The sequence below is a fragment of the Carex rostrata genome, chromosome 12, assembly GCF_964058835.1.
Source record: "Carex rostrata chromosome 12, lpCarRost1.2, whole genome shotgun sequence".
In the NCBI taxonomy this organism is placed as follows: domain Eukaryota; kingdom Viridiplantae; phylum Streptophyta; class Magnoliopsida; order Poales; family Cyperaceae; genus Carex; species Carex rostrata.
Window position 1 is genome coordinate 2,906,974 of NC_135929.1, and position 15,435 is coordinate 2,922,408.

The 15,435-nt window shown below is 32.7% G+C and overlaps 1 protein-coding gene and 1 long non-coding RNA gene across 4 annotated transcripts; one reads left to right on the forward strand and one right to left on the reverse strand.

Moving 5' to 3' along the window:
- Positions 1-690: 690 nt before the first annotated feature.
- LOC144562839 (3-ketoacyl-acyl carrier protein synthase III) lies at positions 691-4,522 on the reverse strand. Of its 3 annotated transcripts, none has more exons than XM_078312138.1 (9): positions 4,320-4,522; positions 3,832-4,122; positions 3,467-3,615; positions 2,984-3,120; positions 2,396-2,498; positions 2,203-2,321; positions 1,931-1,995; positions 1,515-1,737; positions 691-1,109 (listed from the first exon to the last, which is right to left on the reverse strand). In XM_078312138.1, the coding sequence occupies exons 2-9, from the start codon at positions 4,041-4,043 to the stop codon at positions 888-890; spliced, it is 1,230 nt and encodes a 409-aa protein (XP_078168264.1). In that variant the 5' UTR covers positions 4,044-4,122; positions 4,320-4,522; the 3' UTR covers positions 691-887. The 3 variants fall into 3 exon arrangements, with proteins under 3 accessions (XP_078168264.1, XP_078168265.1, XP_078168266.1); XM_078312139.1 differs by having other exon boundaries at positions 3,832-4,045; positions 4,320-4,462; XM_078312140.1 differs by having other exon boundaries at positions 3,467-3,610; positions 4,320-4,373.
- Positions 4,523-14,307: 9,785 nt separating this feature from the next.
- On the forward strand, positions 14,308-15,181 carry LOC144563675 (uncharacterized). The gene is made up of 2 exons (XR_013514392.1): positions 14,308-14,476; positions 14,880-15,181. It is a non-coding gene; the product is annotated as an uncharacterized LOC144563675 (long non-coding RNA).
- Positions 15,182-15,435: the final 254 nt, after the last annotated feature.

A 15,435-nucleotide genomic window follows, 5' to 3' on the forward strand; every position in this document is an offset into this window, starting at 1 on the left:
GAACGCACATCAAGTCCGTCAGTGTCATTTCAGTTTATATAACACCAACTTCAAAATTTATCGAATTGACTTCAAACAGTGAATCAAAATTGTTCAAACTGATCTATTTCATTAGTTGTGCGTTTACATATAAAATTTATAACTTTTGAATTTATTTGATATAAGTCAAGCGGTTAAATATGTGAGTTTTTAAGTTAATTTTAATACATTCATTTTTCAATTTTTTTAACGCTTGATTTGATACTAAAATAACTCAAAAATATAAAAAGTTTGCATATAAATGTATCACTCATAAAGTAAATTGATTTGAATAGTTTGAATTAGTCGTTTGAAATATATTCAATCAATTTTGAAGTTAATGTCATGTGACACCGATATCATACTAGTTAGACTCGATATTAAAATTCAGTTGGAAAATCTTTTATGAATATTTAAAATTAAAGGACTCGACCCATTTTATCTCAAAAAAAAAAAAAATGATAACTAGAGTGGTAGAGGGAGCAAAAAATGTTGCTTGTACAATGTATCTGTTATGTTGTGAGATGGATTTGCGACTTCTGGCACCTTCTCTGGAGTAGCCAACCGCTGGAATTATTCAATAACAATAAACTCCCCTCAAAAAATTTACCGTCGATAACTCATCTAATGTAAGGGTAAAAAAATAATACTGCAAGCAAATACAAGACCTGATTCCAAGTGCCAAGATAACTAATTTAAAATTTTTTATGGTAAGTTATCAGCAACCTTTCACCAATGCAGGAGAAAAAAGAAAACCAATAATTATTACAGGTGCTGCAAACTTCACAAGTCAAACATCAAAATACCAAGAAGCAAAACAACAAGCAAAAAAAAAAATACTCAAAATTGAGCACATCAATCTCCTTTTCTTATTGCCACCTCATTATTGCAGATCCCCAAGTAAGCCCAGCTCCGAATCCGGACGCTGCAATTATGTCGCCACCTTTCACTTTACCACAACGTACTGCCTCATCCAATGCCAGAGGAATAGATGCAGCGCTTGTGTTGCCATAGTTTGCTAGATTTGATATGATCTTTTCTGATGGAATATGCAACCTTGTTGCAACCGCATCTATTATTCGCCAATTGGCCTATACAAATTGAAAACCAATACAAATTATAAGCAAAAAAGAAAAATAACTCTTATCATCAGAAATTTCCGAATGGTACAACCATGCGCTGTTTTTTCTTCTTCTTTTGAGCTGCCTTTTATTGGCTAAAGCTCCTTTAAACTGGCACCGTACTATTTTATTTTAGGTGACTCGTATTGGCTTGCTTGCTTTTTGCTTGATATAATATGCATTAAAGTAACAGCTTGAGGTTCAAAACAATCTTTAATCTGCACGCAACCACCATCACCACCACCACTACACACGCAAAAAGAAAGAAAAACACAGCCAGAAAGGGATCACAAGGACCAAATTTGGATGCTGAGATGAATTGACCCTGGCTGCATGGAACTAAATTTATTTTTCTAGGAACAAAAGCTAGCATACTTGGTGAAGAAGCAGCCAATCAATGTTAGAGCTAGTAAACCCAGCCTCTTCAAGTGAGGCCTCTATAGATTGAGGCACACATCTCACTGCAAACCGAAACACCTCTTTCCCATTCATCTGAATATAAGAGAAATCAGGTTTCTTTGGAGGGAAATTTGTGGAGCCATTGGTGCTTGAAATCACTTCCTCCATTCCGACTTTGCCTGTTTTTGCATTTAGGTGCCTATAATTAAACATGAATTATGTCTAGTCAGTACTGCACCAATCTTTTTTGTTTGTTTGTTTGCATTCTGTTGAGTCCAGGCTATACACTATGAAAAGAATCAACATCTAAATTAAGAACCAGCGAGTATATTTTCACAATAGCAACATCCTTCAATGAAGCAACATATCTAGAATGAATGAAAGATTGTTACCTGTAACCTTGCCCATCACTGTGAATGTCAAATCCCAAAAGGCCATCCTCCTCAGCAGCCGTTGCCTTCAAAATTTCAAGAAAAATAAAATTAGATTAAAACAATAGGGAAAGTACATCAAGCAGTTTGAATCCACTATTAATTTTGTGTTGTTTGTGTATTAGCAAATGCAAGCAGCAGCTATATGTATCAAGCTCCAACCCAAATTAGGTTTTGACTAATTCAGACTTAGCAAATCACTCGAATAAAAGCTTCTGAAAAACAATAGTTACCTGAACTAACACGGCACCAGCACCATCACCAAATAGGATGCACGTGCCTCTGTCAGTCCAATCAACGTACTTTGAGAGACAATCTGCACCTATAACTAGCACATTCTGATAGCCACCACCTATATTAATCAAGTGTTAATGCAATGAACTTCCTAAGATCTAGCCTATAGATATTATTCTCCACTCAAATTACCTTTAATGAAACGAGTGGCAGTGATTAGACCAACAAGAAATCCACTACATGCAGCTGTTGCATCAAAGGCCCATGCATTTTTGCAACCTATGGCTGTGTGCACCTGTTTATGTTCAGCCAAACACAAGTTTATTTTGGCCATCTTTGAAGTATTTATAAACACATAATAATTAAGTAAATGAGAAAAAAATAGTCACAAATTTTAATTTACAATTTCATTTAAAAGACTTATTATATATCGATTAAACAAACTAAATGTAAAGACTATTGCCAGTATGATTGCAAATCGCCTCTTTGTGATTTGTTTTAGTTTTCATGTGCAGCTTGTACCAGTTGAGATCAATGCTGGTACCATACCAGCCTCACAAATAACGATTGCATTTCCTTTTAGTTAATTAAACTTAAATGCAATATGTTAACTAACTGCCTGCCCATTTCATAGGCTATAAACAAAAAGAAAAAAATACCCAAACAAGAAAATAAATACCATGCAGTGCTGTCCTGAACTGCAACAATACAGCAATGGTATGTTTTCTAATCTGACCGTCTGGTATGTGCACATGACAATATATGACTTGGTGTTATTACCTGAGGTCCAGAACCAAAAAGGTCGTCAGGAGTAGAAGTGCATAAGATAACAAGATCAACCTCATCAGGTTCCACTTGGGCCATTTCAAGGGCATTCTTTCCTGCCTCAATTGCAAGCCCTCTCACTGATTCCTCACCTAATGTAAGCAGATAAAAGAAAAAAAAAAAAAAAAAAAAGCTGATGCATAGCCACAAGCATACAAAAAGTTGAAAAGTATATGACAAAACTTGCTAGCATAGATCTTGGTTTTAAACTGGCCCGGCTCAATATAAGTATTATGTGCCTTGTACAGTTACAGTAGTTGTTTTATGCACAGATTAGAATTTGGGCCATCAAGATGAAAGCAGTGAAATTAATATGACTGACTGGTACAGTTCATAATTTTGAAGAAAAGTGGGGTATCTGGTACAGTTCATAATAAGAGCTAATTGAAGGGCAATCACTAGACAATCACTTATTGTAAAACTGAAGAACTACTCTACCTGTTAGAACTCGTCTTTTACGAATTCCAGTGCGAACAGCAATCCATTCGTCAGATGTTTCAACAATTTTTGCCAAATCATCATTAGTTATCTCTAATTTCGGCACAGCAGATCCACATCCAATCAACTTTGATCCCATTCCAGCTACTCTGCACAAATAAACATGTTAGGTGAAAAACTGGATCCACATATATCAAATTTCAAAGTAAAATATACTTGTGCAATCAAACCACTGATATACCGAGCACTGCAATTAATACTGCAATAGAGACTATTATAGAAAGCAGGTAAAAGTGAATTACATACACAGGCAGCTATTACAGATATATATGTCGATAAAGCACAATGAGTGAATTACCCCTTACCTAGGAAAGCGACGAGGCTTAGAAACAACCTCTCCAATAGCAGCATCCTCGGTGCCGCTGCCAGATAGCGCCGTGCACATCACCAGGTTCCACTTCCTAGTACGATAACAACAAACTCTAGATCTAACCATCCCCAAACTAGCCATGTCTCGAGATCCTGTGCCCATGCTCAGAAGATGCAATGGCACAGTCCCAGGTGTAGCATTCGCCATATCTGCTCAGAAGAGAAGCTCGAAAAGTTGAGATGCTTGAACAGCAAAGCAGGGATGGTTGGGTTTGTTGATTTCAGATCTACAGGGATTTATATAGGAGAATGAGAGCATGGCTTGATTGACAGAGACAATAAACTGAGTCGAGAGAGAGAAGTAACTGAACCTGTCTGAATTTTTTTTTTTTACATTGTAACTCCGCTTGTGGGTTTCTCACTCTGATCGGAACAAAATCTCACAACAAATTCAAATGATTTCGAGTGTGCAAAAAAAGCAAACCTAGTCAGGTCGGAGCTCAGCTCGTCGCCGCCACGCCTCTATCAAACCACCTCCACCGCCGTTGAGAAGAAGAAGAAGAGAGGCACGACGGTCCAGTCACCTTCGCCTACTTCCTTTTTCGCTAGATTTCACCACGGTCGCGCTGTATGAAGTCTCTTTTCTCTCGAGCTCACAATTGAGTATCCATTTATTGTTTGGCGGGTTGCGTGAGCATTTCGTCCTTACTGTGTGCTCGAACTTTGATTTCTCCGAAAGAAGGATCACAGCAATTTGGAGACCGAAGCTTATTGTGTGACTAATCACGGTACTGTTGTCTCTGTGTTTTTTTTTCTCTCTTTGGTAATTGTTGATATACCCATTAAAATATCAGAAATTTGTTTGTGTTTCCATCAAAACTTTAAAAGTTGCTTAATTTTCCTTCAAATTATAATATTTTATGTTTTCTCTTTTCAATTTAATTAGAATAATCTGAATTAGATTTTATTTAATTGATCTCATAGTCAGGGGCGGATTAAATAAGAGGATACGAGGGTCTAATTGTTCATTTATTTTGAATATTTTTATATTTATACATAATTTTCTATATAATTTAGAATAAAATGCTACCTATACTATAAAATGAGCAAAGCTAGGGTGTGATGTGCTCACCAAGAGGATTTGGTGAGCACAATTCAAAAAGTGTATCGAATCGGTTTCAAACGATAAATTCAAACTGTTGAAATCCATGCACTTCATGAGTGATGCATGTACGTGTAAAAATTTGAAAGTTTCGAATTTATTTGCTAGAAGATCAAACGGTTAAAGAAATGATGAGAAAATGAATATATAAAACAACTTATAAAAGATTGATATCTTTGACCGCTTGACCTTGTAGCAAATGAATTCGAAACTTTCAAAATTTTATATTTACATGCATCACTCATGAAGTACATGGATTTCAACGGTTTAAATTTGTCGTTTGAAGCCGATCCGATACACTTTTGGAGTTGTGCTCACCAAACTCTCTTGGTAAGCACATCACACCCTAGCTTTGCTCCAATAAAATTGATCCCCAATCGCAATACAAAAAATTTATATGATTGACACTGTTTAAATTTGACCCTCGTATTTTGAAAGTTAAGCTCCACTCCTGCACATGGTAAAGACCATTGTTCTAAATAGCTAGCTATTGCTATGAGATAAAAGTGCGCTAACTTAGCTGCAACTGCTATCGCTATAATAATTGACCGCTATTACCGCTATGCTACATGGAGTTTTTTTTGCAATTTATATGAGCTTTTGTACTTCCATTCTTATTTCTAATACTACATGATCTTCTATGATAAGTATGCTAAACCAACCTATGTGCTTTTGTTTTTATTTATGATTTATTTTCTCATTCTATATGGAGAAATATTCAAATATTAATTCTTCATTTTGATTGCTCTTCGTATAGTATTCATTTGTAAAATTATTATCGTTCGTTTCAATTGAAAGTTGATTTTGATTATTATTATTATAATATATAAAATGTTTAAATATGTATATTGACTTCATTTACCTTATAAAATTATTGCTTTTCGTCTATTATAATATGTAATACTATGAAGTATGAACTATTAATACTTTTTAGATTTTTTTTTCATTCTTATTTGCGTAATTGATAAAAAGTATAGAATTAGATTAGTTGTCATTTAGTTATTACCTCAATTCTCCAATATTGATTATGTTGATAATTAGTATAAATATAGAATATAAAATTTGAAAAGGAAAAATTGCTATGGATAATAGCTTCCGCTATAGTTACGCTATTCGCAATAGCTTTTTTTTGTCTCCCCGCTATGCCGCTATAATCGCTATTTATAATCTTGGTAAAGACTAAAAATACTATGCTAGACTATGATTTAGAAACGGGTCAATCATATAAAGTACAGTAATTCTTTGGTTGAGAAACGTGAGGGTAAAACTGAGATTTAAAACAATGATGAATTAAGTAAATTTTAATTAAGATTATTATAATTAAATGAAGAAAATGCGAAACATGAAATATATTATTGTTTTGAGGGGAGAATAAGCAAATTCCTAATTTCTAATGGGCATTAGAAACAATTGACCTTTTTTTTATGAAAAAGTTGGAAGTATAACCAGTGAATATTTTTCATAGTGTTTCAACCTCATTAAAAATATATTAAAATGTTAAATAAAATTCGAAACACCAAATTGTCATCATGGCTTGCTGACAATGTTAACATAGAATTTTAATTTACACATGCATACATAGTTCTTAAAAAATTGTCATCATGGTGGATGCATTTATTTTATCCATCTTTTTCAAGCGAAATATTTACATACTTGAAAACAAGCCTTTCACGGCAATGTGAAAATCTAGATGATATTAGTATTGCATAAAAGTGAGATGTCTGCAAAGTGCAAACGATTGTACAGCATCAATAGAATCATGTTATAGAAAATTTCAATTATATATCTTCCACATATGTGATCAGTATTATTAAATGTACAGGAAAGAGATTTTGACGAGGGTGAACACAAAATATGATCCGCATTTAACTAATTACATAGCGATGTACAAAAATCAAATGCTGATTCTCTACTTCACTAAACAAATAACACGTCCATTGCATGCCATGAAATTACAGGGACAAAATAGATATTAGAACTAGTATGAGTCTGGCAAAACAAAATCGTTAACCCTTGCCTTGCTGTACACGTGCAAAGGCAGGGAACATAGATTATACAATATTGACTCTTGTAGTATATATATAATGAGTTGTGCAACATGGTATATTTTGGACTATCATTATTTCAAGAAAAGAAGCCGAAATTTTCATCTATAACATAAAAAAAAAATTCAAAACCAACATCTGTTTCTGGAAGAAATACAAAAATAATCAGGTCTGTTGGACAATTCACCCGTTAGATAATTCAACCGACTATTTTATAGGAGAACTGGTATGTAAATGATCTGCTGGACGGGAGAGGGGGGCGTCCGACGCCCATCGGAGCACTTTTGTGTTCGATGGGTTCTCTTCACCGTCGGATCTGTTTTAGGATTCGCGTTTGCTTTAAAATTCGTTCACACGAATCCTAAAGCATATCTGACGGTGAGAGAACCCATCGAACAGCCCCCTCTTCCCTGCTGGACTGGTCTGCTAGATAACAACTCAGGATCTATCCAGAGCCTAATATTTTTGGAATTCTTCCAAAATCAGGTGCAGGTTTTAAATTTCCATTTTTTTTTTATGTTACACATAAAAAATTCGGAAAAATAAGTATCCATTTATTTCCAAAGGAAACAGAGTAGGTCCGATGGGCATCGGGCCTACTTTGGTTCCAACGGATTCAATCACCGTCGGATTGGCTTTAAGATTCGTGCCAGAACTTTTACGTCTGCTTTAATATTCGTGCGCACAAATTCTGAACCAAATTAGACGGTATATCTGCCCATCGGAGCCAAACTTGATCCGATGGACATCGGACCTACACCTTTCTCATTTCCAAATAAACAGATTTCTGCTGCTTAAATTATCTAGTCAGGCCCAGGTGTAGGTTGGGTCCAGGCCCATTTGTTTTAGAGCACAGACAAATAAGTATCTGTTATGGGCTTGGTGTCCTTTGAATAGAATTTTGGGCCTCTATAAACAAAGTCGGCGCCTGAGTCTGGTTATGGTATGACCATTGAAGGTCCAAGGAGCGCCGACTAGAAAAATGAGAATTAGATCAAGAGGGAAGATGATAGATAGGCCGGCTTGTTGGGCTGACATGATAATTTATAGTCCAGTCATAGACTGTTGTATGCCCGACACGGCGACACGGGTAAAGATGTTGGGCCCCACTTAACGACTATTGGGATGTTAAGAAAATTACATTGAAACATGACAAGTATTTAGGGTGAAAATGGTATGGATAATATCCGATTCGAATTAAGATGTGGATATCTGAATATTCGTGTGAATAAGAATGATATGATTTTACGTTTCAATTATTTGTATTTGAATAGTAGATATATACTATATATTATAAAAAATTATATTATTCACCGTTATAATTAGATAAATATAATGAACTTTAATATTTTTTAATATTATTTTAATATATATCCGATTTGATCCCGATTCGTATCTGAATCCATCTGATACATCTAATATTCGCTCCGTATCCATATCTGAAAAATAAAGAAAGAGATACGGATAAGGTTTTACCACTATTCTCTCCGTTTTTACCCCTACAAATATTCCATAGTTTGTAATTAATAAAGAAGTTATAAGAGTACATCCCAGCAACTCAAATGAATTTACTTCTTACAAATTAATACATAGTCCGAATGTACGGGACACTTTAAGATTTGCCTTAAATGCACGGGGCACTTTAAGATTAGTGTCAGGTTAAAATAAATAGTCTGAATTTCATCCTACCAGTTCAGATGGCTGAGAGTTGAGACAAATTTTCTTATCTATTATGTCTCTCTTGAAAAATAACCTACCGTAAATTTAGATAGATTATACAAATTACAAAGTGGTTAAAACAGAAGATTTATATTACAAAAACAATATAATTTACAAATAAGTCCTAAATAATATGTGGGGACCCAACACTAACTTATTACCATTAATAGAGACTTCTTGATTGTCAACATTTTATCAATAATTGAATTAAGATGTCATTTTAACATTTCTTGTGATTCACATTTCACCACCTATTATTACGTAATAAATAACAACGCAAACTTGAAAAGAGAATAATTTGCGTGGGACCACTAGTTAGAAAATAAAAATAAACTAGCATTAATTCTTCTACTTAAATAATCACTTCTGAAATGAAATTACGTAAATGTGAAAACTAAATTTTCGTAGTTAGATCCACTAATTAGATAATTAATGATGAACCTTGAGAGTATATCAAATTGTGAATATTTCTAAAACTAGTAGCTAGATTTTCGATTAATTTGACTACCTAATAATTCCATCATAATTAGTTAATTACCTACATGGTACATTTTAGTAATCTGTATGTGAGATAAATATATAAAATTTAAACATTTGCATGAATTTGTTTGAAATTATTACATCTGGTATAAACTCAATCTCTTCGAATATTATTAAACTTGACCAAGTTTTGAATTGCTTATTATAATAAAGAGTAGGATTAAAATGCATTATTGATTTTGTTTTCAATTTTGCTTTGTATCATTTTCTTCGTTTTCAAAGTTTGAACAGTCGGATCGAACCGCTCAACATGATCTTCGTATTAAAATATGCTTAGAGATCAAATTTATATTTTTTTAGATAGATATAAAATCACTGTTTTGAATGGTTCATAATCTCTTGATAACAATAATTTTATACTTAGCGAGAAAAATTGATTTTGTTTTCCAAGAAAATAAATTTGATCTCCAAGCACATATTAGTACAAATATCCTATTAAACAGTTCAAATCAACTGTTCAGACTTTAAAAACGAAAATAAAAGTATAAAGTATGACTAGAGTACAAGCCAACACTACATTATAACCCTACTCTATTAGTCTATTATATAACGACCTAATAGTCAAACTAATTAATTTTGTTGGGGGAAAATATAATTTTGGTCTTTGATGTTCTTTTAATAATCTCAAATGCTTTCTATGTGTTTGCTTTCTTTAATTAATGCACCTTGACAAATGATAGGTTGTTATTTTATTTTTTCAATCTCGAAATATGAAAATCGTGTAACATTCAATCTTGACAAATGGTAGGTTGAAACAACGACGGGAACAATAAAAAAATATATTCATAGACGTATCCATCCTGCTACCACCATTAAATATATAGTTAAGACAAATTATAAATGGGAAAATTTCTAATGAGCCATGATGACAATATTATCTGAGAATTACAATTTTTTTTATAAATATTAAATAGTTAAATGGCTTAATTATCAATTTTTGAAAAAAAAAAGAAAACTCATTACTGAATCACAATATATAAATTTGTAATAAAAATACTATTATTGTAAAAGCTCAATTTAATAAAAAATAACATTTGACAATATATATTTAGAACGAAATATATTTCTTGTTTTAATTGAAATACATGCTGCACTATAATAATAGATGAGACAAATTGTAAAATTTAAATCTATTGCCACCTCCATCTCCAACGATAAAGAAAGTTAATCTGAAAAACAAATTAATATATTTTTAGTTTCGAAGTCCAAATAGCCGATTAAAACCATTTGATGTTTAATCTATATTAAAATGTGCTTGGAGACCAAATTTTACATTTTTTGAATTTTTTTTTACTATTTATGAAGATAGTTTGAAAATCACTGTTTTTTAATGGTGCAAAATTTTAATAAAAACAGCGATTTTCAAACGATCTTAATAAATTGTAAAAAAATTTCAAAAAATGTAAAATTTGGTCTCCAAGCACATTTTAATATAGATTAAACATCTAATGGTTTGGATCGGCTATTTGGACTTCGAAACTAGAAATATGAGTGCGAATTAAAATAGTACATTTAATTCGCAAAGTAGCGTAGCCTTACTCAATTAATATTGTTTAAAAATGTCAACTGTGTACAGCTGTGCCTCTTTAATATCAGCACTTACATTTAACCCATATGCAAAATTGCAAATTTGCAACCATAGCCAAGTACAACACGCGTATCCTAACGTACGGTATACACCAGCCATGAAAAATTGAAAATTGAATGGAAGGTGTGGTGTGTAAACATGGAATCTGACTAATATGCTAGGTTTTTGAACTGTTCTAAGTTTCTTACAGTATTTCGGTGTAGTCGAGGTTTGAACAATTGAACCAGTACAAAAAAAAATATTTATAAACAATAAAGAAAAATAGATAGATGTTGGTACTTGGTAGTACTTCTATCACAAACTGAATCGCCGATTTTTATTTATTTTTATTTTAGGTAATTATAAAGGAGCCGAATTATTAAAGAGTTTAGATCTGGACCATTCAATTTGCTTTGACACAAATATTAAAGAGATCCTGTACATTTCATCTTGAATCAGATCTGAATTCTGATCAAATAATCCAGATCTATACTTAAATATTCTATTACCTCAGAGAATATGGACTCCCCTTCATGTTCCGTCACAGAAAATTATCAATATCCCAATATTATTTCTAATAAAAGATCATAATTTCCACACAAGTCATTTAATTTTTATATTTTTTTTAATAAATATTTAGAAATAAAAAATTCTGTTAAACCAGATTCAAGTCAGACAACAACAGCCAAGAGTCGATACACCTTTTCCCCTTCTTTTCTATCACCAACTTTGGCGACCGTACATGGCACGCTCCATATATAATAGATTGATTAATAGCACGCCAAATTGAGAAGATAAAATTTTGACAAAATAGCAAAAAAGGAAAAATTAATATTAATTAGAGCCGATTAAATCTGACTTCAGATGAATTCAACTTCCGTCCCATTAATATTATTTGACCTTTGTTTCTGTTATTGGCGACACGACAATCAATTCAACATCTGACCTTTGTACGTATATCCATGACCATGACCTTACTAGTAGTAGGAAGCGTATCCTCTGCGGAGTTTTTATGTGCGGAGCTGTGTGGAGCTTTTAATCTGATACGTTCGTTTCGAATCTGACGGACCAGATCAAATCTTGCTTGAATTAAAAAAAAAATTCTCAAAATTTGTGGAACTTTTAATCTGGTCCGTCCGATCCGAAACGAACATACCAGATTAAAAGCTCCGCACAGCTTCGCACGGAAAAACTCCGCAGAGGATATCATTTCACTAGTAGTAACGGTATCAGTATGAACCAATGGTTTAAATAGCGTTTATCGCGAAATAGCGTACGGGTTAAAAAAATCGCGCTATGCTCAAATAGCGGCGCTATAGCGCGGAATAGCGCGCTATAGCGGCGCTATTTGGGCATAGCGCCATAGCTTTTTTGGTCGGAAAACGCTATAGCGCCGCTATATCGCGCTATTTAAAACACTGGTATGGACAACAAAGTTTTATTAGGGTTGCAGAGCTTTAAATTTGATCAAGTCAATCTGATCTGATATTCTGACATGACCCTGCACGTCACCTTGTGCTATTTTGTTTCTATAGTTAGAATGAAAAAGAAAAGTCCTCTAGACGAGAATAAGGATGGTTTGATGGAATTCGAACCAATAAAGTGTATATGAATTTTATTACAAATCAAACGGTTTTGATTGAACGTCGGATTGAATTTGATATGATAGATTGCCTCCGCTCCTAGGGGTGTCAATGGCACCCTTTTATCCGTTTACCCGACCCGTACCGTATTCGATAAGATAGGTATGGGTAAGATTTTTTTCTTCGTAAACTTATCGAGTACGGATATGAGTAAATATTTTTTTTCCGTTATCAAAACGGGTAAGGGTACGGGTAAATCTTGTTTCGTACATGTTACCCGATCTGGTAATTATATAAATTATATATATATATATATATATTATATATCTTAATGAGCATTGAATTATTATCCATCTCTAGCAGTCCAACTGGCAACTACTCTTGATCTTGGAAAATAAAATTTATTAAATTTTCTAACTTGAACAATTGATCATTTATGTAGCTGTGTTAAACATAATTCACCATTAAAACACTTGAACAATTGAACATCTTGCTTTTATTTGCATGCCTGATTTTTTATTTATTAAAGAACAGAGATATTTGTGTTTTTGAATTTGTATTTTGATAAAAAAAATAATTTAGTTGGAATTAATTTTTATATTAGTAATGTGATTATATATGTGCCACATAAACGTGTCTTAGTGTTTTATTTAATAAATAATAAAAATAATTATTATACAAGTATTAACCATTATTTATCCGCTACCGTTTCGTTATCCGACAACTACAATGGGTAAGGGTAGAGTACGGGTAAGGATAGGGTACGGGTATGAAAATGCTTCTACCCGACCCTTACCGTACCCATTGACACTCCTACCCGCTCCTTTCCTCAGTATATGTAGGCAGGGGCGGAACTAGGAGGCATTCATTTGATAAGTTTGGGGGGTGCCACATGAACATGACTTCTTTGGTACACAGTATTTTAATTAAGCAAATCAGATTTTACGGGGGGTGCCTGGCCCCTGCTCGCACCCCCTTGGTTCTGCCACTGTATGTAGGTTTTGTATAGAAAAAGTTGCACATTCTATCTAATTTATTTGTCTATTTCTAGAAGGGATGAAATTAAAAAATTTAGATAGGAGGACTGAAATATAAAATGTAAAAATATATAATGTGATAAGTGGAATTTGAATCCGAGTTTTTCCACAACTACAATGAGTAACTTTAACAAAAAAAAATAAATATTTGAATTTGGACAAACATTTTTTTTTATTTCAAAACGCTAAAGGTGTATATAATAAATTAATAATAAGCCATTTATGTATTATCAATTTAGAAAGATATCAATAATATTTAAGAAAAAACTTAGATAAATACCAATACAGTTAACGCTTTATGTACAATGATAACAATACAATTGTTATTTTTTTTTTCAATTAATTCTCTTTTATGTATTATGAATTTAGATAGATTTAGCCAACAGAATCAGAGAAGAGGTCCACAGACTGAAAGAGTAAAATAGATTATTTATTTTCAAACCAAGCGACTTTAATTTGAAGTCCACGTTGAACCCAAATAATTAATCTGAATCTTTATTGAATTCTCCACCAATATGACTATTTAGTATTTACCATTGTACAAAAAATAAATGTTGGTACATTCCGCTGTGCATGTACATCCAGTTCCAGTCATACTACAACAACTTAAATTTGAAAATAAAAATAAATAAATAAGTGCATCGTTCTACAGTTCCTACAATTAATCTTTGACTTGTCAAAACTTGTACAATTCAACAGGTAGGCATTGTTGAAAACGATTGTATTTTCTTTTCATTTTTTTTTTTCAAACAAACACCCTCTTTGCTGCCTATAAATACTCACCTCATCACACCTGTGTCAACTCATCTTTCTTCCTCATCAAGACTCACATAAAAAACATTACATACAACTCAAATATATATTCTACAAAAGCATCATAAAATGGCTTCCATGAAGGCACCTGTTCTCGTTCTCGCCTATGCCTTGCTCGCGCTTCTCCTCCATCCTTGCCTCTGTCAAGCTACTCTTAGCACCGGCAAACTTGACGGTCGGTATCATTAATTTATTCCAGATTTTATTTTAGTTATTACTTGACTAAAACAATGAATAATTAATTTCATAATGGTTCATTATATGGTTGCAAGAAAAAAGTAACCTTACTTCTATATCTTAATATATAGATATGCTTAGGTAGTGAACGCCACATTTTGAGATAGTTAATTTCTTTTGGTAAACTTGTTTTTGCTTCAAGTTTATGAATTGTACACTTGATATGTGTTCTGTTTTAAGCAATTTGTTTTGTAGATAGAAAAGAAGTAAGGAATTTTGAAAAGAAATACAATTTCATTTTGGTAAAGAAAAAGAATATCAATGAACTTGGCAATATTATGGAACAAATTTTTGTTGCTGAATAACTTATACTATGTTTTTGTTTTTGTTTTGTGATGCAGCTAAGGCAATTGATCAAGGGATTGCTTATGTGTTAATGCTAGCTGCGCTCCTAATTACATACATTATGCATTAACCATGGATACCTGATGTATTAATTCCTACATCTTTCTTTAATGCATGTATACTATAAAATAAGTTTTGTTTTATTTGATGAAGGCGAATAAGTTGCAACAAGTGATCAATTCGCTATAATATGAAAATATATAGACTTTTTTTTTTGTATACTTCTTTTGTACATTAGAAAAGGTTTGTCATGGAAGTTGGAAGCAATTAAATAAATAATATATTTTTTTTTTGTATTCTTCTTTTGTGCTTTTGGTCATGTTCAAATTCATTATAGTAAAAACAGAATAAAAGAAAATATGAGCATCCAACGTTGTTAATAGATTGATTTGAAGATAGAATTAGGGCGCTCTTAAGTTTATTAATTTTTTTTGGTGAGTTTAATTTTAGACTTTACCGAAATGACTTCAAATAATAAATTCTAACCGTTCAAAACAATCTATTTCACAAGTGACGTATTTACGTCTTGAACTTAAAAAATTTCTACTTAAT

What these genes read in the sequence shown, in the direction of transcription:
- LOC144562839 (XM_078312138.1), bottom strand. Translation starts at nt 4,043, where the DNA reads ATGGCGAATGCTACACCTGGGACTGTGCCATTGCATCTTCTGAGCATG. An exon ending in AAGCCTCGTCGCTTTCCTAG is followed by an intron (nt 3,616 to 3,831) that starts GTAAGGGGTAAT and finishes TTATTTGTGCAG; the next exon opens with AGTAGCTGGAATGGGATCAA. An exon ending in TGCCACTCGTTTCATTAAAG is followed by an intron (nt 2,322 to 2,395) that starts GTAATTTGAGTG and finishes TGATTAATATAG; the next exon opens with GTGGTGGCTATCAGAATGTG.